Genomic DNA, 25,505 nt, shown 5'->3' with positions numbered 1-25,505 from the left:
TGTCTCTTACAATCTTTCTGCTTTCTCTTCTACAGGGCTCCCTGAGCTCTGAGGGGGAGAAGGATTTGATGGAGATATCTTGTTTAGGGCTGAGTGTTCCAAGGTCTCTCATACTGTACATAGTGTCTGCCTATGGTTCTCTATTTGTTCCTATATCAGTTACAGAAGGAAGCTTCTTGGATGATGACTGAGCAAGGCATTAATCTATGAATACAGCAGAATGTCATTAGGAATCATTTTATTGCTATGTTGTTTAGAACAGTAGTATTTGGTTTTATCCTAGGTCTCCAGGCTGTTCAGTCCCTGGTTGTTGGTCACTCAAACAATGTCAGGTTCTACCTCCTTGTGTGGATCTTAAGTCAAATCAGATACTGACTGGTTATTCTCATAAGTATTGTGCTAACATTGCACTAGCATATCTTGCAAACAGAATACCATTGTAGAACAAAGAGTTTATGGCTGGTTTAATGTTTGCATTTTTCCTTTGGTAGCATGAAGAGTGCTTTCCTGTACCATAGAGCTAGCTCACAGTGGGGGAAGACTCTATGCAGGCACTAGCTCAATTTTCCCATGTTCAATGAATTGTGTAGGTATTGTCTTCAGCAATGGGGCAATTCCCTAGGACCACTTTAGCCAAAAACTTAAATGTAACTCAATCCCAGTATTAGAAACTTCATTTGGTGACAAGAAATGGCCACAGTTGGGGCTCTGTCCCCTGCATTATTTGGCAGTTTCATTTAGATCACCTTCATATATGTATATATTTTTAAAAACTCCTACTGAATTAGGTTTCCATACTACTTTGCAAATGGAACTTAAATTTAGCTATCTCTCCCCATATTCCCTCCTTCATCACCATCTCGCCTCCTCCTTTCCACTTGATCTTTTCATTCTAGTTCCCACTTCCATCCATCCATAACTACCTATTTTCTTTCCCTTTCCTTGGGAGATCTGTCTCTCCTAATCGCTTACTCTATACCTAACCTCTGTGTTTCTATGGATTGGAGCTTGGTTGTCATTGACTTAACAATTCTACATGTAAGCACATACATACCATGTTTGTCTTTCTGTGTCTGGGTTACCTCACTCAGGATTATTTTTTCTAGTTCCAGCTGTTTACCTTTGAATTTCATTTTGTAAACATCTGAGTAATATTCATTGTGTAAATGTACCACATTTTCTTTATTCATCCATCTGCTGAGGAATATCTAGGTTTGTTTCCAATTTCTGGCTATTGTGAATAGAGCAGTAATGAACATGGTTGAGCCGGTGTTTCTGTAGTAGGATGAATCATCCTTTGGGTATATGCCCAACATTGCTACTGCTTGATCTTGAGGTAGATCGATTCACATCTTCCTGGGGAATGCCACACTTATTCTTTAATGGCTGTACAAGTTTGTACTTCCACCAGTATTGGATAAGTATTCCCCTTATTCCACATCCTTGCTAGCATGAGCTGTCATTTATTTTATGGATCTTAGCCATTCCACGTGGAATCTCAAAGTAGTTTTGATTTACCTTTCCCTGATAGCTAAGTAAGTTGAATATTTCTCTAAGTGTTTTTCAGCCATTTAAGTTTGATTTTTTTTTTTTTTTTTTTAGAATTCTCTCTTTAGTTCTGTAACTCTTTTTTTGTTTTGTTTTGGGTTTTGGTTTTTCGAGACAGGGTTTCTCTGTATTGTTTTGGAGGCTGTCCTGGAACACGTTCTGGCTGGCCTCAAACTCATGGAAAGCCACCTGTCTTTGCCTGGGATTAAAGGTGTGCACCAACAACGCCTGGCTGTAACTCATGTTTTAATTGGTTTGTTGATGTCTAGTCTTTTGAGTTCTTTTTATATTTTGGGTATTAGCCCTCTATCAGATGTAGAGTTAATAAATATCTTTTCGCATTTTCTAGGTTGCCATTTTGTAAATGATGATGTCCTTTGCTGTGACTTAAGGTTTCCATGGAAACAAGATGATAGGCATTTTTTTCTAAATTTTATTTTTACTTTTTTTGTTGTGGTTGGTTGTTTTATTTTTACTCTTCTGGGGCCTGCCACTCTACTATCAATAAATGCAAAGACTTATTTTACTTATGAATACCTGGCCTTAGCTTGCCTTGTTTTTTTTTGCCAGTTTTTCTAACTTAAATTATCCTGTTTTTCTTCTTTCACATTTTGCCTCTGGGCTTTTTATGCTTCTTTATTCTATATTCTTTCTTTCCTTCTTACTCCATGATTGACTGTGTGAATAGGTGGCTGACCCCTGGTGTCCTTCTCTCCTTCTCCCTTTCTTACTCCTCCCTTTTTCATTCTTCTCCTTCTATTTATTCTCTCCTGGCAGCTCTGCCTGTCCCTCTCCTGCCTAGCTATTTATTGGCCGTTCAGTTCTTTATTAGACTAATCAGGTGTTTTAGACAGGCAAAGTAACACAGCTTCACAGAGTTAAACAAGTGCAGCCTATAAGAATATAACATATCTTTGCATCATTAAACAAATATTACACAGCATAAACCAATGTATCACATCTTAAACTATACTCCAGCAGGGCGTTGGTGACGCACGCCTTTAATCCCAGCACTCCGGAGGCAGAGGCAGGTGAATATCTGTGAGTTTGAGGCCAGCCTCCAAAACAATACAGAGAAACCTGTCTCAAAAAACAAAACAAACAAACAAACAAAAAACAAAACAAAACTATATTCCACTATTCCACAAGTCAGTCAGTCTCTGTCTCTGTCTCTCTCTGTGTGTGTGTGTGTGTGTGTGTGTGTGTGTGTGTGTGTATTTGAACATATGTCATGTGTGTGCAGGTGCCTGCGGAGGCCAAAAGCATACATTTGGAACTATAGCTACAAGCAATTATAAGCTGTCTGACATGGGTACTAGAAACTACACTCAGTCCTATGCAAGAACAGCAAGCCTTCTTAACACCTCAATATCTCTCCGGCTTTTTTAAAGTGTTTTTCTCCCAAAATCCAACCATTCTTGTAAGCTTTTTATACTAACACAAGTTAAATTGCAAACAGCAAAAGCAAAAACAGGTGATCATTCTCTTGTACAATGAGAAACTGAAATGTTCCCTGAGAATCTTCTGCATGGTTCTTTATGCCTCAGGCCACATCCATAGAGTAGTCTGTGGCCTGTAACTTTTGTTTTGTTTAAGAGAACAAAAATATTGAGAACTTCAATTTTGCTCTTATGTGCAGCTGGGATAATTTATTTACTTATTTATTTGGGGGATAATTTGTAAGAAAACTAGAGTATACATTGTGTGTTCTCCTAGATTAAAACATAATAGCAACCATGTTATAAATTTATTTCTTTTCTGATTTGAGACTAGAAGTCAGGGAAAGCTCTAGCAGAAATACTTTATCTTTACATTGTAGGTCAGGAAACAGCCCAGCAAAACTCAGTGCATGAGGCAAGTTCACTTTCCTCTAACCCCGAGAATCTGTTTCCTGATTTCAGTGTGAGAAGGAATCATTTAAACAGTGGCAAGTAGCCCTTGATGGCCTCAGCGCAAAACCTTGAAGCAGGGTTGGGCCACAGTTGAAAGAGCACCAGAGTCATAGCTGCTGTGTGTCCTCTAGTGCTCATTTTGAGAAGAAAAATGAGAACCTCACATCCTGCTGGACTCCACTAAATGTCTTGGCTTCTCCCTGTAGACTGCCTCTGGTGCTCTCACTCACAGCAAAATGCATACCCGACACACTGTCTCTCCAGCAGTGTCTGAGGAAGAAGGTATTTGAGGGAGACCTGATTTTCTTTTGAAGATAATATTTGATGAGACAGTTTGCTGTGATATCCATTCCTTGAGAGCAGTAGATTTAAACTGTAGGACTTACTGACTTCAGTATTGACTCTGTGTGTGTGTGTGTGTGTGTGTGTGTGTGTGTGTGTGTGTGTGTGTGTGTGTGTGCTTTCACGGGTGCTCAGGTGTCATGGTATGGGTGTGGGGATCAGATTGCATGTGGGCCCTCTCCTACCTTGTTTGAGACAGGGTCTCTTTGCTGTCTGCTGCTGCATATTAATACCTGGTCAGCTGGCCTGTGAGTTTCTAGGAAGGCTCTTGTCTTTGTCTCTCATCCCACAGTAACTTTAAATGTTGATTATGGAAAGCAAATGAGGTGAAAGCATAATTCAGAGCTAAATCAGGTTCTCAGGGTGGTTCTGTCCTCTGTGTTATGGACACATTTCAAATGGTGCCCCGTTGACCCTGAATTAACATTGAAAGGGGAGCTTGCTTTTGTTTATGTCTACACCTTCACTAGCCACTGGCCTTGATTGATCCTCTTCTCTGTTTCTGTAAAGTGAGAAGATCCAATGTAGATATCCTAGATTTTTTTCCCTTTTCTAGGTTTTCATGGCTGCAGAGGGATAAATGAAATACCTTGTTGCTTAGATTCAGTAGGAGAACTCTTTCCCAACTGATTTTCCTTTACTCTACTATAATGCAAGTGGGCATTGGGTCTAATTTGGACTTCAGCATTAGGATGAAATGGTTTCTTAGTGTCTGCCTTAGGCAATACTCCTTAAATCTTAACTGCATCCTTTTGGCTAGTGGCCATAGGCAGAACCTGACTGTGTGAAGGCTGTGATTTTGTCCAATCATTTCTTTTGTTGTTGTTATTGTTTTGAGACAGAGGCCTTTCAATGTATCTCTGACTATCGTGAAACTTGCAGTGTAGATCAGGCTGGCCTTGAAATTATGTAGTACTGGAATTAGGTATGTGGTACCCACTAATTTCTTTTTAACATTCTAAGGATAGAAACCGTGGCATTCCTGAGACAGGGTGAACAGTCAACCTGTGAATAGTCTAGTTGTTTGTCTTGTTAGGACCTGTGTTAATTATGTGGCTTATTTTTCTTATTTTGGCAATTCTTTTCCCTTGTTAGTTTTTTTAAAAAAGATTTATTTAGATTTTATGTGCATTGTTGTTTTGCCTACATGTATGTCTGTGTGAGGCTGTCAGATCCCCTGGAACTGGAATTAAAGACTGTTGTGAGCTGCCATTTGTGAGCTGAGAATTGAACCCTGTGCCCTTTGAAAGAACAGTGTTCTTTACCACTGAGCCATCTCTCTAGGCCCAGTTAGGTTTTTTTGTTTGTTTGTTTTTTGTTTTTTTTAGATAGGGTATCATTATGTGTTTTTGGCTATTCTGGAACTCACTATGTAGATCAGGCTGGCCTTGAACACATTGAAATCAACCCACCACTGCCTTTTATTGCTGGGATTAAAGACATGTGCCATCATGTTCAGTCTTATTTTTTTTTCTAATGGTATTGCTTATATATTGCACCAAAATGCATTTTTTTGTTTACCAAAATACACTTTGAACCATCCTATCATCTGTGATGGTGGTCATGTGATGCTTTGCTTTTATCTGCTCTGGAGAACATTTATAAAAGGCTGCATAGGAATCAGGTAAAGGGCACAGAGTTTACTAAAACCAGCAGTTGGATATCTCCCAAAGAACAAGTGTCTTCCAACCTCCTGCCCTGCTTTCTGGGCCCTAGAAATTTCCTTGGTGATGTATCCTGCCTATCTCTCAGCTGTTACCATCAAGATAGTCTTCTTTCATCAGACTGTATCAGTGTACAGTGATTAGAGAAAGTTATAGCCAAGTCCCTCCTACTGCTGTCATTTGTTGGAAACAGCTGGTTGCAGCCCATTTACTGAGGTCTCAATTGCGGAGTTAATAAGTGCTCTTTTGCATTTGCGTCAACCTCAGTAATCCAGGCTGTTGTAGAAACTGCAGTGTTGTGGATTTGAGCCTTTGGGGAGATGATTGAGATATTGGTAGGTCAGTGTCTTTGAGATCCTATTTATGCATCCTATAAGTCACTTCTTTCCGTGCCCCTCAGCAGTTTTCATTATAAGAAATTGTAAATGGTTTTGTTATCTTCCTGTCTTTCTCTTAGTGGGCTATGACCTGTCTATTGAAGGAAGTACACATGAAAGACAGCAGTAACCTCATGACCCCATGAGCAGTTAGCATGGAGTTGCATTGGTCAGGATTAGGCAGTTTTATGTTTTGTTCATGTGACTGAGAACTAAGGCTAAGAAAATTAATTGGGTCAAGTGATAGAAGATACACTCTCTCTTGGTGTTGCTGACATCACAATAGTGTACACATTCTTGTGAAAATCACTAATTTGCCACTACCCAAAACTATTTTGAATACAGGTTTGTCTGTGTTTAGATGTCACATCATAGTATCTGGATGTCTTCCCACCAAAAAAATAATACATTACCGCATTAAACTACTACATCCTTCTAATGTCGAAGAGCAAATCAAGGATGTGTGTTTTCCCCACCTCTATTTCCAAGTGTCCTATTAATTAGTTTCCACTGTTACCAAATATGTAAATGAGGAAGAATTTATTTTGGCTCACAGTTCAAAGAAATCCAGGCCTGGTGGCAGGAATAACATGGTCTGTGGTTGAACAGGAAGCTTATTTTATCCTTCCCTACCTCTTCTTCAGTTGGGGAAACAATCTTCTCTCTCTGGAAATACCTCACAGACACTCCTGGAGGCATACATCAATAATGTTCTGTTGTCTCTTAATCCAATCAAGGTGTTAGCCAAAATTAACCTCCCCAACCCCTGCAGTCTTGTAATTGCTTAGGATGGGTAACTAAGAAAATATGTAAACACATAATATGTGTATGTATATATATATTATATATATGTTATTATATATATGCATGGACTATGTTATTAGAACTAATAAGTTACTTTGTAAGTTTAAGAGATACAAGGTTAATATACAAAAACTACTCTTATATTTCTAAATATCAGTGATGGAAAATTTGAAAATGAAATTAGTAAAATTATAATTCCATTTATAGTGGCCTTAAAAGACAAAAATTCAGAGATAAATTTATCCAAGCAAGTATAATTTGTCAACATAACAAAAGTTAAAACCTATATAAACATGGAAAATATCCCATATTTCTATCTCTGAAGACAATATCAATAATATTTTCAAAACTGATCTAAAGATTAAATATAATCCTTACTATCCCAGTGCCCTCTTTTACATAAGTATATAAAAGTTGATCCTAAAGTTCACATGGAATTGCAGGGAGTTCTGAATAGACAAAATAATATTTTTAAAAGAACCATAGGAACTCATAGTTTCTGATTTGAAAACTTACTAAAATAGTATAGTATTAGTAAGTGGTTAGACCTATAGAGCAATAAAATAGAATTGAGAGTATGGAAAGAAATATATATATCTATGGTTGACTAGTTTTTGATGAAGGTGCAAGAATAACACAATAAGGAAGAAGTAATTTCTTTTCATGGTACTGGTACAACTGGACATCTTCATAGGAAGGGATAAAATTGGGTATGAATAGATGGTTCACTGGGTAAGAGTACTTGCTGTACAAGCATGAGGACCTGAGTTCTGATTCCAGCACCATGTAAAAGCCAGGCAGTGTCACACTTTGCTGTAACCCCAGTGCTATTAGAGGCAGAGACAGGAGGATCACTGGGACTTGCTTGCAGCATGTGCAAAGACCTTATCTTATAACAGTAAAACATAGAGTGTTAGAGTAGGCCACCCAATGTCTTCTCTAGTCTCTATATGTGTACATGAACACACACACTCATGCACATATATGTGATACAGTGCACATATAACACACATATACAGTGAAATTAGCGTGCATCTCAACCTCACACCATATGCAAAATTTGGCTTATAATGAATTAATGGTCTAAATGATAAACATTAAAACATTAAAAACTATAATGTTTTTAAAGGAAGGTAAAACAGGAAATAGTGACTATCTTGGAATTGACACTAAAGGCTTAGGAATGAACAAAAGAAAAAGAGAAAATATAAGCTGTTCTTTACCAAAATTAAAATCTACCATGTATCAGAGGACATATCACATAAGTGAAAAGAAGACTCATAAAATAGTTATTTTTTTTTCAAATCACATGCCAAGTAAAGGTCTCCTGGCCAATTTGTAGGAAGAAGCACTACAATTCAATAGAAAATCAATGGCCCAAATATAAAAGAATGGAGGACTTAAATAGACACATCTTTCTAGTCCCGTTGTTGACAAGCACAAGGTAGAAACAACTCGCATGCCCACCAACGTGGCAGGTGTGGGCTTCATACTTGAAATTCTAGCCCTTAGAAAGCTGAGGCAGGAGGATTACTGGAACCTTGGCTACATAAGACCCAGTCTCAAAAATAAAATGAAGACTACTGACACAATAGAATATTATTTAGCTATTTTTATAAACAGCCATGCCAGACATGTTAGTCTATACTTATAATCCCAGCAATTCTGAGATAGAGGCAGAGGAGTATCAGGAGTTTAAGATCAGCCTCAACCACATTGTAAGTATGAGGTCAGCCTGGGCTACGTGAACATTATCTTCAACAAAAACAAATGAAAAATGAAGCAGGATAAACCTTGAAAACATGTTAAATGGCAGAAGCCAGATATAAATGTTACACACTCTAATCTTCCTTATTCTGAAATGTCCAGAGCTAGCAAATCCACAGAGACAGACGGCAGATTAGTGGTTGCCAGGTACTTGTATAGAGGGAAAGCAAGGAGTGGCTGCTAATGGACATTGGGTTTCATTTGGGAGTGATGAAAATGTTCTCAAGTTAGATAGTGGCAATGTTTGCTCAATTCTGGGACTACACTAAAAGCTATTTTGTACACATTATAGGATGGATTTTATTACATATGAAGTATTTAATAAAGTTGTTACAAATAGCAAAAAGAAGCAGCATTTGCAACAGGACTGATGACTTTCCAACTCTACTATAAAATAAAATTATGTACAGTGTTTCAAACCTACTGGTCTTGGCAGATGAGGGTTAGTTGTAAAGCAGGTATAAACGGGCTTTGAGATACTTCCTTTTAACCTGCAGGCTGCCTTGTGCCCCTGCCACCGTGTAACTGGCAAAGAAGTAAGTTCTCTGCCTTCAGAAGTGTCTTACACATACACCACTTCCTTCTGCTGTGCATGCCACTGTCCTGGAAACCCTATGTCACTACAGTCCTCAGATCACAGGGCTCAAGGAATGTTTGAGTCTCAGCCGCTAAGCCCAATTACTCTATTCTGCCCTGTTTCTCTGGGCTTTAGTGACATAGTCACACCCACAGAAGTCACATTTTGAAAATCTATTGCTTTTCTCCAAATAAACTGCATCCCACTTGGCCATTTACACAGAGAACGTGTGGCATATACCATGCATCATTTGGCTCAGATCTAGAGAGTAATTTGCAGTTTCAAAGTGTGTGTTGGGCAGGATGGGGGTTAGGGAGTGCATAATGACCAAGGTTTTATTTTTGTCACCAGAGACCAGATAGCAGCTTATGGTCTCTAGAAGGATGTACAGAAAGCTGAAGGAACAGAGAGCCACTAGCAAAGAAGAAAGAGCCAGGTCTAGAATTCAAAGGTTCCTGATCTATTAGAATAGCTATATCCAGCAACAGCTGATATTTGCAAATGTGTCCTAGAGGTATTAAAGGGTTGTAGTTGTAGCTGTTGTTAATTTAAATTATATCCACACTTAATGTGATAAGTATTTCTGTATTATTTCCAAGTATGGAATGAGTCGTGTCTTTTTAACTAACCAGGTTTCTGGGATGCACACCCAACAGTTCCCATGTTACCAAATAAGAAGTTCCTGTGGTCTGTACTAGAAAAAAGATAGGCACCCTGGAAATTAGCAATGAAATCATTTTACTGTGTAGCATTTCTTAAAGGGAAAAGTCAAATGAGGAGTTAAATTATTTTGCACACACAAATTTTATTTCTTGATGACTGCTTAGCCTCACAGAGGGTCTAAGTGACTTTAGGTGGGATAACCAGATCTGTTTGCTCTGGAGAAGCAGGCAGAAGTCCTCCAAGGAAAGGCAGGGAGACAGATGGCTGGCTATTGTGTTACAGCCATTATCTGCTAGGTCATGAGCAAATATTAAGTGAAAAATCTACATGTGATTGGTGTGAAAGCATAGCTGCCACATCGCCAATGCAGGAAGGATGGTGACTTCTACACTGTTGTGTTTCAAAGAATGCTATGCCGACATGTTAGCTATACAGGGTTAATCCTTTTTAAACTGTGGTAAAGTGAACATTTGCCCCCATTTTTGACACTACTGTGCAATATTTTGAATTGAAATGGCCAGTAATGGCCCTTTTTTATTTTCCATAACAACACAAGCACGAAATTATAGCTGTGCAATTATGTAAACAATGGAAATGCTTCCAGAAGGAATCCTTCCTTTTAAATTTTCATTTTGTGTAATTGTTGGAAGGTTTAAAGCTGTAATAAACAAAATTATTTTACACATTTATCATTCTAAAGGTCAATTATAAGAGAACTAAAGAAGCAGCCCTGTGCAGAATGAGTAAGCCAATTTGTGCTGCCGTCACCATATGTTTTCCTTATCACTCAGAGTTTTTCCAGTTACTGTGTACATAGCATTCAATTAAAGCGATTCATTTGAGGGGCTGAATGTAGTTTGTGTTTATAGAACTGTGCTTTGGAGGAGAGGAAACAACACGCCTCTATTTGAATTACCTGATTTTTTGCAAGATCAGTGATAAGAGACAGATGTTCTCACCAGTCGCTTTCTCATAAGCCTGAACCTTGTGATAAGCTGCAAAGCCACAATTATTGTCTTACAGTCTAGTTTTTGAAAGCACTCAACATGGGGCTCACGCTAAAACAGGAGAAAATGCCACTGTGTGTCCTGCTCACTATGTGGCAACAGTTCACAGGGTGGTTTCTTTCCAGCAAAAACAAAGTTTGTCTACTCTGTCCTAGTCAACTTAAAGAATAAACCTGAGCCCTGTTCCAGACTCCATTTGCCACTAAGCCTGTTGTTTAGTTTAACTTCCTGTTTAGTCTGTTTAGAATGTACAGGAAAAAAAAAAACCAGTTCTTGCTACCAGACTCACTTGTTTCAGGTAGGATCTAGAACTCCTCAAAAGTGTAAACCTTAAAGAACCTAAGGATCGTGTTCCCGTTTTTTCTTCCATTTTTTACCCTCAAGTTATATACACGATCTCTAATTCCTTGTTAAAGAGGTTGTTTTAGGGAACTGGTTGCTGGAAATTTTTAATTTCTGGATTAGTATATGATCAAAGAGAATTGTCTATGCTATGTCTCGAATGTTTTGAAATACCCTTCCTCTATAGGTCATTAAACATTCATTCAATAAATTATATGGACTAAACCTATGAAGTCAGTTCTATGAAGTACAAATTCTTCCTTTTTGAAAAACACTGTTTACTGGCAACACAATTACTTCTGCATGGCCTTTGAAAGCCTCCATAAAGCATTGTTCACATCTGCATCCCACTACCTAGCACTCATTAAGAAGGGGTCCTTCCCATCTTAGGGAAGAGAGAAAACATGCTGTTCCAGGGGCGGCCCATAGTCTCTAACTCAGGTCTTGTGGCCCCAGTTCTTGGGTTCTTCATGGGGAGAGTTTGAACACAGCACTGTTTCCCAGCAGTGGTTATATTGGAGGCAGCCTTGAGAGAAGGGATCACACAGTGAGAATAACAGTTCCTTTCCCATCATAATCTGCCATTAGGACATTCTCAGGCCAGGTAGAGGTGGTGCAGCCACCATGGTGGGTCCTGTGGCATTGCAAACCACTGATTTAAAAGAACGGTGCCTGTCCCAAACTAAGAGCTTCTGGCAGCTAGTGATGTTTTTAGCAAGAATTTCAGTGTCATTTGCTTGTTATTGTTGTATTGGTTTTCAGGAGTATATTCTGTTTCTGACAAAGGGTATTTTCCAGTGTAATTTTTAAGTTTTGAAAAAGTGAGTCCCTTTGAAAACACCTACTAGGCAAGTCATGCCTTAGAGGGAGGGTACTACAAAGACATGAGGACTGCCCCTTGAGTGGTAGGTGTATGGTAACTGCCATTCTGTCTTGTTCATATATAAAGCCCTGTAGGCTGAAAATAAGCAAGCTATCAGAATCGGGAAGACTTTGTTGTGTATCTCCAGAGATTGATCCTAATACCTCGAGGTGGGGAAGTGGGATGAAAGAATGATTTCTCTAGTAGGAGTGAATGGATCTCATCATGCTTGCCCTCTGTTGGGAACATGGATGGCAGATGCTCTCCTGAGTACCATGTGGCTCTTCCTAATTTTAAAGTGTTATCTCAAAGATAGACCCTTTGGACTGCTCCTTTTCAGTGTAGATAAGCAAAGTAAGCCAGCATTTGGCAGTAATTTGACTGACTGGTCATATGGCCCCCTCTTTAACCCCCACATTAACCCTGCTCCAGTGCTGTCTTTGGTGACTACAGCAGAGACACACTTTCCCTCCAGGCTCTGTCTTACGTGGGTGGCAACTAGGATAGGCTTGCCATCTGTTATTGCCCTTCTCTTTCCCATCTCTTTGCCCATAGAAGCAGGTTCAGTTGGAGTCACTGGCCCAGGTCCAGGGACTTGGTGAGCCTTCTGACTTTATCTCAACTACATGTGTATCTGCTGTCTTTAGCACCAGTGACAATTTTGTAGTTTCTTCTGAATGTAGTTTTTTTCCCTAGGTCTTTATGCATATGTACCAATGAAGCAAGATTTACAAATTACGGTTTCAGCTTGCTAAAGGATTCAGTTTCCAATTCCTAAAAACCTATTCCTGAAAACAATCCTTAAACCAAAATTCCAAATTCCAGTGGTGAAAATGGCTCATTTGAGTTTAGAGTGTGCTAAAGATTTTTAAAAACCCATAGGCTTCAGGGTTTTAGCTCCTCATCTCAACAGATGGAATTAACGCAAACATAACAAAGCTAACATCATGACTGTTTGCATTATTAATCTTCAGATGCATGGCATTCTGCTACCTTGCTAGCCAGGTTTGCACGAATCCTTTCATTGCAGCATATGTCAACAGAAATGTGCTTCCATCTGCTGCTGGATAGCTTGATGCCTGATATTCTGAGACAAGGCCCCAGCACAATGCATACCTCTGTGAGTAATTACAGGTGTGTGGTGAGGAGCCCAGGGCATTAATCAGAGGCTTAATTATGAAAAAGGTAGATCTTTTGTTCCACTACTGGAGCCTAAGTCTACCACACACTTTTTAACTAGCAGCATCCATCTGCTCAGCCCAGAGAATGTTTGTCTTGGCTGATAGGCACCCTAAAGTGTATTGCAGGACATGATTAAAGCAGGCTTAAATATTAACTGGGGAAAAACCTTGGTTCTGGCTTTTCTTCCATTCCTTCCTTTTATATCTCTATCTATCATCTATCTATCTATCTATTTATCTATCTATCTATCTATCTACCTGCCTCATCTTTCATCTGTAAATCATATTTATCTGTTCATTTTTATATAAAAAGTCCACTGAAATGCTAAAACTTTTAAGTTTTAAGCTAAAATGTTTATCATATGTGAATACTAATATATCAATTATTCTATGGTCATTTGAAGCATAGACATAGTGTTATTTATATAAATTACATAAATCTATAAGAAAAGTGTCCTGAAAATGTTTTGTGAGCACATGTAAATTGTGTTTAAGAACACAAATTGTGAAATGAGGTTAAATCTTATAAAGGGCTTAATATAACCTTGAAAATTAGCATGTTGCTATACTTTGCTCTAATTTAATAGTTAAGTCAGGACTATTTGAAGGGCTAATTCAGATAGCAACACTGACAGCTAAGTTTCTTATGTTTTGCTATTTACTTGTTGTTGATACTATTAGTTACACGATGATAAGTCACATAACTAAAGTACTTTAGTGTGGTAGGTTTGATTTATGTGCCTGGCCAGAATCTATGTAAAAGAAGATTGTAGTTTTCATTCTAATCCCACTTATATATGCACACACTCACACAGATGGCTTTAGAGGGGGGCCTGGCCACGATGGTGTGAACACTGTCCTGTGGTGGATCTGATCCGGGACAGGCGGGAATGAGGGACTGGGGGGTTGGGGGCCAGCCAGCCCTCCACAGGAGTCTATTATAGACACAGGATGGAGAGCTGGCCCGGAGATGCTCCTGATGCCGAGCTCTGGCAAATGGCTGCTGTTGGCTTTGTGTTTGCACCTCCTGCACACATCAGGTCTGGCAACTGCCTGACCTCAGTTCCTAATGCATATAAGAGCATTACTTTAGCACTGCTCACACTCTCATTTCTTATTGCCTACAACTTCCATCCTTTTGCCTGTAAGATTCTCTAATAATGTGCTTTAGCTTCTGGGGATTGAAACTAAAGACAGAGCCCAGTTCCTATTTTATGGGTGTTGGTAGATTTTACTTATATGTCTATCTCAGGAGTCCTGTAGCTTATCCAAGGAGTCCATTGTCAGGTGGGATATAGGACAGATGTTTAGCAAGCCTCAATGCCACAGGATGGCATTGGATAAGTCATCTTACAGTTTTTTGTCTCCATTCTCCTTAACAAGAGATGCATACAGGAACCATTGGAGTTAGGCACCCCCTGCACTCTTTTGTTTAAAAAACTATCATGGTAGCTGAGCAGTGGTGGCGCACGCCTTTAATTCCAGCACTCGGTGGCAGAAGAAGGTGGATCTCTGTGAGTTTGAGGCCAGCCTGGTCTACAGAGCGAGTTTTAGGACAGGCTCCAAAGCTACACAGAGAAACCCTGTCTCAGGGTGGGGGGCGGGGACTATCATTGTGCTGTGTTATCTTATGGTGGTCATGCATGTTGTACACAAAGAAACCACTTGGGAATTTTGTTCTTAAAATTACAGTTGTGTTTCCTTATTTTTCTTTTCAGGATATCTTAAACACTATCATAAGAAACTGTTCACCCCGTTTTTTCTCCCTGGGTTTGCCTGGTTTCTCAATGCTGGTGGGGGACTTTATCACTGCTGCTGCCAGGGTCCTCAGTGCAGACATGTTGTTGGTGAGTATGACAATGTTCAGCATCCCAGCTCCTGGGAGACTTCACAATTGCTAACAAGGCTCAGATGTCTCCACTCTAACAGGTGTTGACTCATTAGTGCAATGTGAAACTGGGCTCTCAGAGTAGATATCCTGGCAGCTGATCTGTGAAATTGTAGGATAAGATGACATACTGGTACTGGAAAGGCGTTTCATCAAAAGGCTAAAGTGTGAGAAATCATATCCCCACTAATATGTCAGCACATTTATACAAAAGCAGGATCTGTCTTACAGACCCTTATTAGTATTCACCAATGGCATTATGGACATAAGTGCCATAAAGAGAGAATTGAAGTGTATGTTCAAAGTAATGTGTTGTTGTTTTGTTAAATTTAGTTTGGTTACTGTGAGTCTCATAGAAAGAAATAGAAGTCTGTAGTCCTTAGGATCAAATCCAGGACCTCTTGTATGTTAAATTTGCATTTTACCACTGAGATACACCCTAGCCCTGAAAATATTTCCTTATAATGTTAGAACACTAATTTTTTTTACCAGTAATGAGTATGAAGAAACTCTGAGTTGTACTAATTCTTCTCATAAATTAGAAGCAAATGGGCCACAGAGGAAGTTATTCCCACCCTCTTTACCTGCACTCTTCAGTGTCTCAGGACGGTGAGACAGCACTTCCACTTAGGTATAAAGTGCCTTTCCCACTTGTGCTGTATGTATAAACTACCATCTAGTAAGTCACTGCCCCTCACCCTCTGTAAAGACAACATGTATTCTGTATTTGCCAGCAGTGTATACAAAGTCAGTGTGAGTAGTTGCAGTGCTGAATTTTGTCTGATACATGGTTAATCTTTCACTTTCCATTGGGGCCTGATTTAGTACTTATAAAACTGATAATTTGCAATCATATTTTTATTCCCTAATGTCTTCTTATAAGAAAGTAAAGAGAAAGGAAGAGATAAGAACAAAAGGGGAAGAATGAGAAAAGGGAAAAATGGAGGAAGAAAAATGTTGAATTCTTTTAAAGATGTGGCAACTTCCCTCTTGTTGAAGGTTACCCCTTCAAGTTGGCACTAAAAAAAAATTACAGGACAGGCAAGAGAATCATACATCTTTAGAATTTTATCACCTGCTAGGAGTTTTTCTGTAGAACATACTACAGCCCTTTATAGGACAGCACCACACATGATAGGCTCCCTGTGGACATAGATCTTTTGCCTAGGTGAGCTATTTAAAGTAACCTTCCAAACATACATTGGTCAATGGGCATATAAAAAATGCTCAACATTTTTAACCAGAAATGCAAAGTAAAACCACAAGATAATAATTTCAATTGTTAAGGGTTGCTGTCATCACAAAGGAAAATAAGTGTTGTTGAAAATATGGAGGAAAGCGAATCCTTGGATATTCTTAGGAATATAAATCAGTACAGCCATTGTTGAAAATAGAATGACCTTAAAAGATTAATGTAGGCAGAGTTTTTCATCAGGACCACTGGCTCCCAAATAACCACATGGAGACTCCTTATTAATTATGAAAGCTCAACTGATAGCTTAGATTTGTTTTTAGGTAGCTCTTATAACTTAACCCATTCCTGTTAATGTGTGTGCTGCCTGCCCTGAGGCTCATTTACCTCATCTGTGCGCTTTCTCTGCTGCTGCGTCCGCATTCGGCTCTCGACCCTCAAACTCTGCCTTTCTTCTTCCTAGTATTCCCTCTGCCCCCTAAACCCTGCCTAGCTACTTGCCATTTAGCTTTTTTTATTAAACCAATCACAGTGACATATATTCACACAGTGTATGGAATATTCCACAGATTAATAAAGCCATTAAGTGATTTGATAATTCTATTGAGATGTATGGCCAAAGGAAGTAGAATCTGCATATGGAAAGGCGAGCTGCCTCTCATGCTCACTGCAGCATTATTCCCAGTTAGCAAGTTAGCGTAACAACTTCCAGTGTGTATATGTAGATGAACAAATGTGACACATATAGTAGAATATTCTTCAGTCTTAAAAACAGAGAAATCTTATCTCTTTGACAACATGAGTGGTTCCAGAGGCCACTTTGTCCGGGAAATAAGCCAAACATGGCCCTGCATCATCTCTGTGATAGGTGAACTCTTAAAACCAAACGAACAGAGACAGAGTAGTCTGCTGTTTGCTAAGGGCTGGGGAGTAAATAGGGTGATGTTGGTTAGTGTAGAAAGTTTTGGTAAGTTTTTGAAACCTGTGCAAAATGATGATCATAGTTGAAAATATTATATTATAAACTTGAGATTTATCAAGAGTGTCCCTCCATGAAAAAAGGACAGCTGTCTGTGATGATAGATGGGTTAATTAAACTTAATGGTAGCTTTCATTTTACAGTGTGTGTGCTTTTAACTATATACACAGACATCCATATGTTGTACCCCTTAAATTAGTGTTTCTCAACCTTCCTAATGCTGTGACCCTTTTAATACAGTTCCTCATGTTATGGTGACCCCCAACCATATTATTCTGATGATGCTTTATAACTGTAATTTTGCTACTGTTATGAATTACAATGTAAATATCTGTTATGCACCCCCACCCCACCCCTGGGGCCAGGATCACAACCCACAGGTTGAGAACCACTGCCTTAAATATAATTTTATTTTTCATGCCTCAGTGATGAAGAAAAAATAGCTTTCCAAAATGGTGTTGTAAGCAGAGAGAATATGAATATAACAGTTATATAAAGGAGAAAATGATTTTTTGAATTGCTTTCCTGTGTAAATGTGAGGTTTAAAGCTGTGCACCTGGTGAGAGGTACTTGGATAGAACACACCTGCTCAGCCAGAGTTTTTAGGTATCGTAGTTAATCAAGAATGTGAGGTATCCCTGCTTGCCCAGGCAACTCAAGAGAGAAAGAAGTGTGTGCATAGGAATGAGTCACCAAAGAAATCTGGACACTTCTACACAGCAGCCATATTTAACAGCCAAAGCTAGAACCAAACCAAATATCCTTTGGCAACAGAACAGAAACCATGATGTGCACATCCATGGAGTACTTACTGTACAGCAGCTCACAGTAGGGAGCCCCGGGTCTAGATTGCTCTTTGGCTGAGTATGGATCTGTGAGTGCGGAGGACAGAAACTACAGCCAGTCCCCCAAAGTTAGGTGGTAAGGAAATGGGCAGTTCCAGCAAGGGAGACTGTCAGTCTCTTTGAAATGTGTCCCAGAAGCTCTGTGATAAAGTGTTCTTACTGCAAGGGAGCTGTGAGCAGTATCAGATGTCTCTGCGGTCAGATAATAATGAGATTGGAGGTATCCACTGGGTGTGCACCTTGGAGGTCATTAGCCGAAGTACCCACCGTGCCTGACTTTAGCAAACTTCAACGGTTCACGGTAGTCACTTCAAACCTTCATATTTAAAAACTAAACAAAGCATACTTAGTGACTTTCTCCCTGATGCCATGGCTCCAGTCCAAGATGGCATCACTCTTCTCCCATCTTTCTTTGGATGACTACCTTCAGTGCCCCTCCTTGTGAATGCCCTTGCTTTTTACTTGAAAAGTAATGTTAGGTTGTTCTCATTCTCCTTACTCTGTCTAGATCACAAACTCTGAAATGATTTTAAACAGCCGTGACAGAGCCATTTGCCTTTCTAATTTTTTGGGGGTTTTTTTTTTGTTTTTTGTTTTTTTGTTTGTTTGTTTTTTTACGAGACAGGGTTTCTCTGTATTGTTTTGGAGGCTATCGGTCCAGCCCGGCCTCGAACTCACAGAGATCCGCCTGCCTCTGCCTCCCAAGTGCTGGAATTAAAGGCGTGCGCCACCACCGTCCGGCCTGCCTTTCTAATTTTGAATTGGTCTGTAGACCAGTTTTCATAACACTTGTTTACATCAAATGTTGAGATGTTTTCCCTGGAAATTTGCCTTTGCATTTAGACAGACTTCTCTTGTCTGAACATCCACCAGGAAAATAACCACAAATAGTTAAGTGTTTCATATCTAGAAGGAAAAATAATTCCCTCTCAAAACCAGAACAAAGAGTAAAACATGTTCTTCAAGCTTGCAGCTTATGTAAAGAAACTTGGTTTTCCCTCCTCGTGTGCAGGTGCCCCGTTCAGAAGCTCTCACGCTCCTTGGTTCCCTTGTCTGTTTTCCAAATACCTACCGGAAGATCCCTCTGTTGCAATCAGTGCCAGAAATGAGTGAGGTCATCACAGGAACCGAAGATGTCAAGGTACATAACTGAATATTGAGTTTAGCATCTATGACTGGAGTTACATCACTGTGTCTTCCATTCTATGCCCTGATCTGCTTTCCCCTGACATTTGCTGTATCTCTTGAAAGCTTCCGAGTTGTTTTCAGAAGTGAGTTGTACCAACTGTGAATGTATCGCATTCACAACATATTGCAGTTAGACCTGATAGCTCTGTTCCTCTGGTGGTTTTTTTTTCTGTTTATTGTTCCTAGGGATCATAATTATGTAATGAATCATTATTTGTAATAATTCTGTTAGCTTAGTTATGCTGCATTAGTGTAGCAAATGAATTTATAAGAAATAATTCCAATAAGCTAAATATTCAATCCCATTGCTGGCCTGATTAAATGCTACTAATAACCTGAAATTCCAAATTATTTCTTGGGGAATAAAAGTAAGCATTTTTTTTCTGTCCTCAGCTAACATGTGAAATAAACAGAAAGTCCCAGCACCAGTCAGTCAATCTGTAACTCTGATTATAATCTATAATTCAATGTGCAGTGTGTAATCCAATCAAAATAAAATGGAGATTTTCCTATCTGGAAGTCTCTCTCAGCTGCTTTGCTTGATTTCCACTGGATCCCTAGAATTGCTGTGCTGCAGGTTGGCTCAGTAACCCAGGAAGGCACTTGCTGAGGTGAGCCGAGTTCTTTCTGAAGGAAGGGCTGCCCAACTCCCTGGCCTTTCGCTAGCTCCAGGGTGCCTGTGACATGGTCAGCACATGCGGGAAACCAACAATGACATCAAATTTTCATTTACTGAATTTTGTGTTTTTAGCATTACCTCATAAATATTTTACTGAAGAATGCTACCGAGGAACCAAATGAATGTGCAAGGTAAATGATGAACAAGAGGTAAACTATGATAGAATTTTAAGATGCACATTTATGTATTACAGTTAATGTGTAAAAACAAATCCTTTCCATTTCTCCTACCCGCAATGAAATGTGTAGTAAGCGTTATGTCAGAAAGGTGCTCTGCTTAGCTACTTACGATGTCATTATTACTAGAGAGAAGAGTAAGATGCAGAGTTAGATGGAGAACACTGTTCTACATAAGAAAGTGCAAGATTAGAAATAAATGATGTCCTCAGAAAAAAGAGGGATGAAGCAACAGTTCATAAAAGCTGTATGTTTCAGGCAGAGACTCTGAACTGATCTAGCAATGTGAACAAATTATTTGGGTGTTTCTGCCAAGCATCTAAAACTGCTACAGTCTGTGACCAAGATATGAGGCTTTCTAGGTCAGCTGTGTGGTAAAAAATTCCTCCCTCCCCTCTCAAGTTGTAGGCCGAAACTGGGAATGCTGAGAGCTTCCATCTCTCACTCAATTTCCAACCCTGTAAGGCCTCTTCAGTCTCTGGCTGTTTCATGGCAATTAGCACATGTCCTGGCCCTTAGGCACATGGGAAGCCAAAGGCCTCTAACTTTACTGTCTTGTAAACTTTCATGGTTTTAAAGTTTATTAGCTTTTGTATTTCTCTGAACTTCCCTTATCTTCAATAGATGGATTAGTCCAGTTTTCCTAGTCTGCCATTTTCAGAACCTATGTGTGCATTTCCAGTTTGCTAACATTGAAGTAAACTTGGGCATGAGATACCCTCACCTTGATTTATAGATTCTGGTTTAGGTAGTATTTTGTTCAGGAAGTTACATTACATCCAACGTCTGTAATTTTCCATTCCTATCATACCCTCCCCCTGTTTGGATGTTAGGCAAGGGAGTCACAAAATAAATGCATTTTTTTCTTCTCCACACCCTGAATGTCTTTTGCAGCAGGATTATTATCCTTGTGTATTAGTAGATATCACTAGCATAAGTGTCCACGAATTTGTTCATTTCATCTTTGCTGTTAAATATTTTATTTTCTCTGGTTTTAAGGGTAGTCTTGTTAGATTTGTCATCTTTGCTTACCTCTCTACATTTGTTTTTATTTTCAGCTTTGGGCTCTTTTATACTCTTCTACTTGTAATGTTATTCTTTTATTACTTTTTAAAGATGCGTACTTGGTGTATTTTTAACTTTTCTCCTTTAACATTTAAGACTACATGCTTATTGTTAGGGTCTACCTATTCCAAACCTTGTAAGTTTTAATATGCAGTATTTTTAAATTCCATTTTTTCTACCTTGCATTATTATTCCTTCATGAGATCATGAGGGCTTTTTATTACTTTCCTAATATATGGTTATTTCTGTCTTTAAAATTTTTTTAGATGTATCTTTTTTTTTAATTTTAATGAATTAGTATTTTGACTAGAGCTAGAGTTATACATGGATGTCAACTACCATGTGGGTACTGGAAACTGAGCGCCAGTCCTTTGCAAGAGCAACAAGTGCTCTTAGCCACTGTCCCATCTCTACCCTCTACTGTATTTCAAGTTGTTAATATTTGCTTTAGGACCCCAGTTTTAGAAGATGTTCCATATATTCTTGAATGTTCATAGGGGCTAGAGAGATAACTTGGTGGTTAAAAGAACTTGCTACTGTTACAGAGAACTCGGATTCAGATCCCAGCACCCACGTAGGAGCTCACAGTCATCTGTAACTCCAACCCCAGGGGCCCAGTGCCATTTCCTAGCCTCCTTTGGCACTGCAAATATACATACAGCCAAAATACCCATAAACATAAAATAAAAAAGGAAAATACTGTATTTAAAGGAGAAAGAAGAAAATGCACATATTGTTCTTTAATTGTGAGGTATATTGTTCTATATGTAACCTTACAGCGTTTCACATACTCTGCATTCCTCCTGGAGTTTGTTTTGTTTTTATTAATTTGATCATTTGCTGAAAGGTATGTTAAAAGCTTTCCACTGTTGAACCTTAATCTGTTTCCTGGAATTTCTGTCAAAGGTTGTGATGGTTATTAGTTGCATAGGCATTTGTAATTGTTGTATCTCTGTAGTGACTCAAATGTATTTATGTGTATATGGTCCTTTCTATTTCTATGGATGGTTTATTTTAGAAACCACTTTGCTATATAATACTTTTTATCTTTTCAAAATAGCTTTTCTGTATTGTTTTTACAATGCCTTTCCAAAAGCTGTATGTATCTGAATTTTATGACTGTATAAGTTTGTGTGATCTTCGTCTATTAATGGAGACTTTAGTTCATTTGTATTTGTTATTACCAATGATCTTTTGGGTATGTTTTTTCATCTTATTTAATATTATTGGAACTCCTAAGCATTTCTTTTGTTTACTACCTTTTTTCCTACCTCTTTATCTATGCTGTTTTTCTTTTTGACTTGATTTCTATTCACTTCTCATAAAGGTTGTTCTAGAGATTTTACTATGATTTTTAAAACTCTTGAAGTTAGTCTGTCTTTAACCACTTCTAAACAATGCCTGTCCTCTGCAACAGAGCCTCCCTTCCTCTGTCCACTGCTCCTTTTGTGATCCCTGTGCTAATGCCACTTCTCTGCCTAACTTGTGCATATTAAGGTGACCCAGCGACTGGGTCTGGCCCTAGCATTTCCCCATGACTTCCTGCATGTTTCACAGATTCTAGTCAGTATATAAATGCTTGTTGATCATTTCCAATTTATTTACCTGTCCTTTTAATGAATTTCTCGCATAGCCAGGCTTAGATGTTAATTGTATACTTAATATCTCAAGTCGGCTATCTTAACGTGCAAATATGACACAGCCGGAACTGAATTTTCTAGTGCCTTCTGACATTCCCTACCCTATTAAGCTTGATGTCCTTCAGATGTCATCTCAAAAAAATGAAAATATTTCCTCGGGCTTTCAACTCAAAGTCTTGTGGAATATATCTGATTTTTTAAAAATCTTCTTACGCTATCAAATAGTTTTTGTAATTCCTTTTCCCTAATTTGAAGTTACTTTAAAATCAAATATAGTGTTTGTCTTACATTTGGAGTATATATTATATACATTGTAAGGGAATTTTCAATATTCTAAGATCCATGCCTTTTGTCCCTCCTCAAAATTATCTTAACGGTAAAATGTAATAACAGTTTGGAGTCAATTAAAATGGGTGACATGGATTGTGGTAGTTAACAGAAAATCTGCCACTTGTTTCATGAAATATTTAAGTACTGACTAGCATTGGTGATTCTGTTTATCCTGAAAACTGGCCCACTGGAAGTTCTACCTTTTCTCTCAAGGAAAATATTGTTAGTATATCTATAATTGTTGCTTCTTTGAATAAATAGATTTATTTTGTCATTTTAAAATATATTGAATTTCATGAGTGTTTTCCTCCCTTTGCTTCTCTTTTGAAAGATGCATCGCCATTTGCTCCCTCGGGGTCTGGATCTGTGAAGAGCTTACACAGTGTGCCAGCCATCCTCAAGTCAAGGATGCCATCAATGTGATAGGTGTAACTCTGAAGGTATTCCCATTAATTTTTTTTTTTTTTTTGGTTTTTTCGAGACAGGGTTTCTCTGTATTGTTTTAGGGGCTGTCCTGGAACTAGCTCTGTAGAACAGGCTGGCCTCACAGAGATCCACCTACCTCTGCCTCCCCAGTGCTGGGATTAAAGGCTTGCGCCCACCCCCTGGCCTGGGATACAGTGAAATCAGGGATGGCCAGCCGACCTCCTCAGCTGATGAAAGCGAAAGTATGGCAGGAAGCTATGAAAAACAGGCGAGTCACTCTCTAAGAGGGAGGCTCAGATCACAGAGTGTCACTGACCGGCCAGTTACAAGGCCACACAGGGCTGGCGCGGCGGAAGGCTGGCACAATAAATGGATGTGAGACTTGGCGAGTAGGAGGGAGGAAGGGAGGGAAGGAGGCGGCGATGGCAGTTCTGCGCCATTTGAATCTCCTTTTTAAAAACATTTTACCACTTGCTGGCACTTGTTTTTGTGTTTGCTGTTGTGTTTCCTGCTGCCACCGCCAATCACCCAGGCCTACCCCCAGTTCTCAAACTAAATACTACCAAGTAATTTTACCTTTCAAATAAATCGATCTATCTTCTTAAATATTCTTTAAATTTATTATCTTGTTTTTCTACATTCCAAAATACAAGATTCCCCCTAGGTTAAGGCCTCCCCTAGGAAGTCAACTTAGTGTGCTCCTGTCATCTTGTTGAGGAAGGACCAAGGCTCACCCCACCGCTCCCCGGTCTAAACAGTCAGTCCTGGCTATCCTGGTACTCACTCTGTAGACCAGGTCATGGAACCCCATGCCTCTGCCTCCCGAGTGAGTGCTAGTGGAACTAAAGTTAGTGGAACCACACTGCCTGGCCTGATTCCATGTATGATTTCAGTAGGAGAGGGGCACATAGCCTTGGAAATCACTACCTAGACCAGACCTGCCTGCAATTCAGAGTTCCAAACCTGCCTCTGTCTCCTGAATGATGGGATTAAAGGCGTGCACTACCACACCCAAATTTCTTTTATTTCTGTGACTCCGGGAAGGTTTTTCTCTGCTTCCTGCTCTTTTTTTCTGTTACTTTATTGTACATTAAATTTAATTTCAAATTAAAAAAAAAAGGCGTGTGCCACCACCGCCCGGCGGTATTCCCATTTCTTAATGTATTTTGACATTAAGCTTTCTCCCAGTATTTTAACCGGTTTTAGTTTTAATTAATCCACTTTTGCAGCTCCCTACATTATAGAGAGACAGTGCTTTCAAAGACCCATTCTGAGGGCCATGGTAAATATTCTGTAAGGCTGCCAGTGGCTGCCTCACTATTGACAGCTGTTCTTAGGTCATTCGTTGTCAGTTTGTGGACCAAGCCTGGGCCAGTTGAGTCTCTTCTGGTGGCTGGACATCTTTGAATATAAGAAAGTGAGGTTTCAAGCTGTGACCTCTTTGGCATGACTGAGATAGGAGCCTGCAGCTTCTCCTTAGGAGCCTGGGTGGTCACCTGCTGCCTGAACATAAGGCATTTGGAGGCTTCTTCCTTCTTTGCTTTGTTACTGAGAGGTGTACAAATTGTTGAACATCCATGAAAGTAGAATATTGGTAATCTCTTGATACTTTTTAGAGTTTTTGTGGTGCTCTGCAAGGTGAGCACCCCAGAAGAAATCAAGTCCCAGAGAAATCCTCTCACAAGTCTAAGGCAATACAGATATGAGTGACAGAGCCTGCATTGAAAGTAGATATGCGTGGCATAAAGGACATAATTGAACTTCCACTTGTGCAGTTAGGCTGCCTACTAAAGCGGAGCTTGCATCCCGCCCTTTTTGGTTCCTGTGCAGAAACAGTAGACATAATTAGCACTGTTACTATCAGATTTGCAGAACCAGTGAATCTCTGCCAGGCACTGTGCCGAGGGCATTGTGTAAGTTCTCAATGGCAAGGGAAGTATTCCCATTTTACTAGTGAAGAAGGGAACTGATGGCAGGAGATACAAGGAGCTTATTCAGGCTGTAAGAGGATTCAGCTGAATCTGAACTGAAACTCTGAACCATCTGTCCAGTCCCTTCATCCACTTCTTGA

The 25,505-nt window shown here is 39.3% G+C and overlaps 1 protein-coding gene across 4 annotated transcripts in view; it reads left to right on the top strand.

Annotated features, from left to right (window-relative positions):
• The window catches only part of Ralgapa2 (Ral GTPase activating protein catalytic subunit alpha 2), a 272,091-nt gene that overhangs the window by 132,625 nt on the left and 113,961 nt on the right, over nucleotides 1-25,505 (top strand). For all 4 annotated transcript variants that reach the window (XM_040746440.1, XM_040746439.1, XM_040746442.1 and 1 more), the window contains 4 exons: nucleotides 14,745-14,873; nucleotides 18,943-19,071; nucleotides 19,870-19,928; nucleotides 23,340-23,448. In XM_040746440.1, the coding sequence (XP_040602374.1) occupies nucleotides 14,745-14,873; nucleotides 18,943-19,071; nucleotides 19,870-19,928; nucleotides 23,340-23,448 (426 nt within the window). The remainder of the gene's footprint in view (nucleotides 1-14,744; nucleotides 14,874-18,942; nucleotides 19,072-19,869; nucleotides 19,929-23,339; nucleotides 23,449-25,505) is intronic.

Source organism: Mesocricetus auratus, unplaced genomic scaffold (assembly GCF_017639785.1).
Source record: "Mesocricetus auratus isolate SY011 unplaced genomic scaffold, BCM_Maur_2.0 Super-Scaffold_100004, whole genome shotgun sequence".
NCBI lineage: Eukaryota > Metazoa > Chordata > Mammalia > Rodentia > Cricetidae > Mesocricetus > Mesocricetus auratus.
Note: the sequence above shows the minus strand (reverse complement) of the source record. Positions and strands in the feature narration are given on the sequence as shown.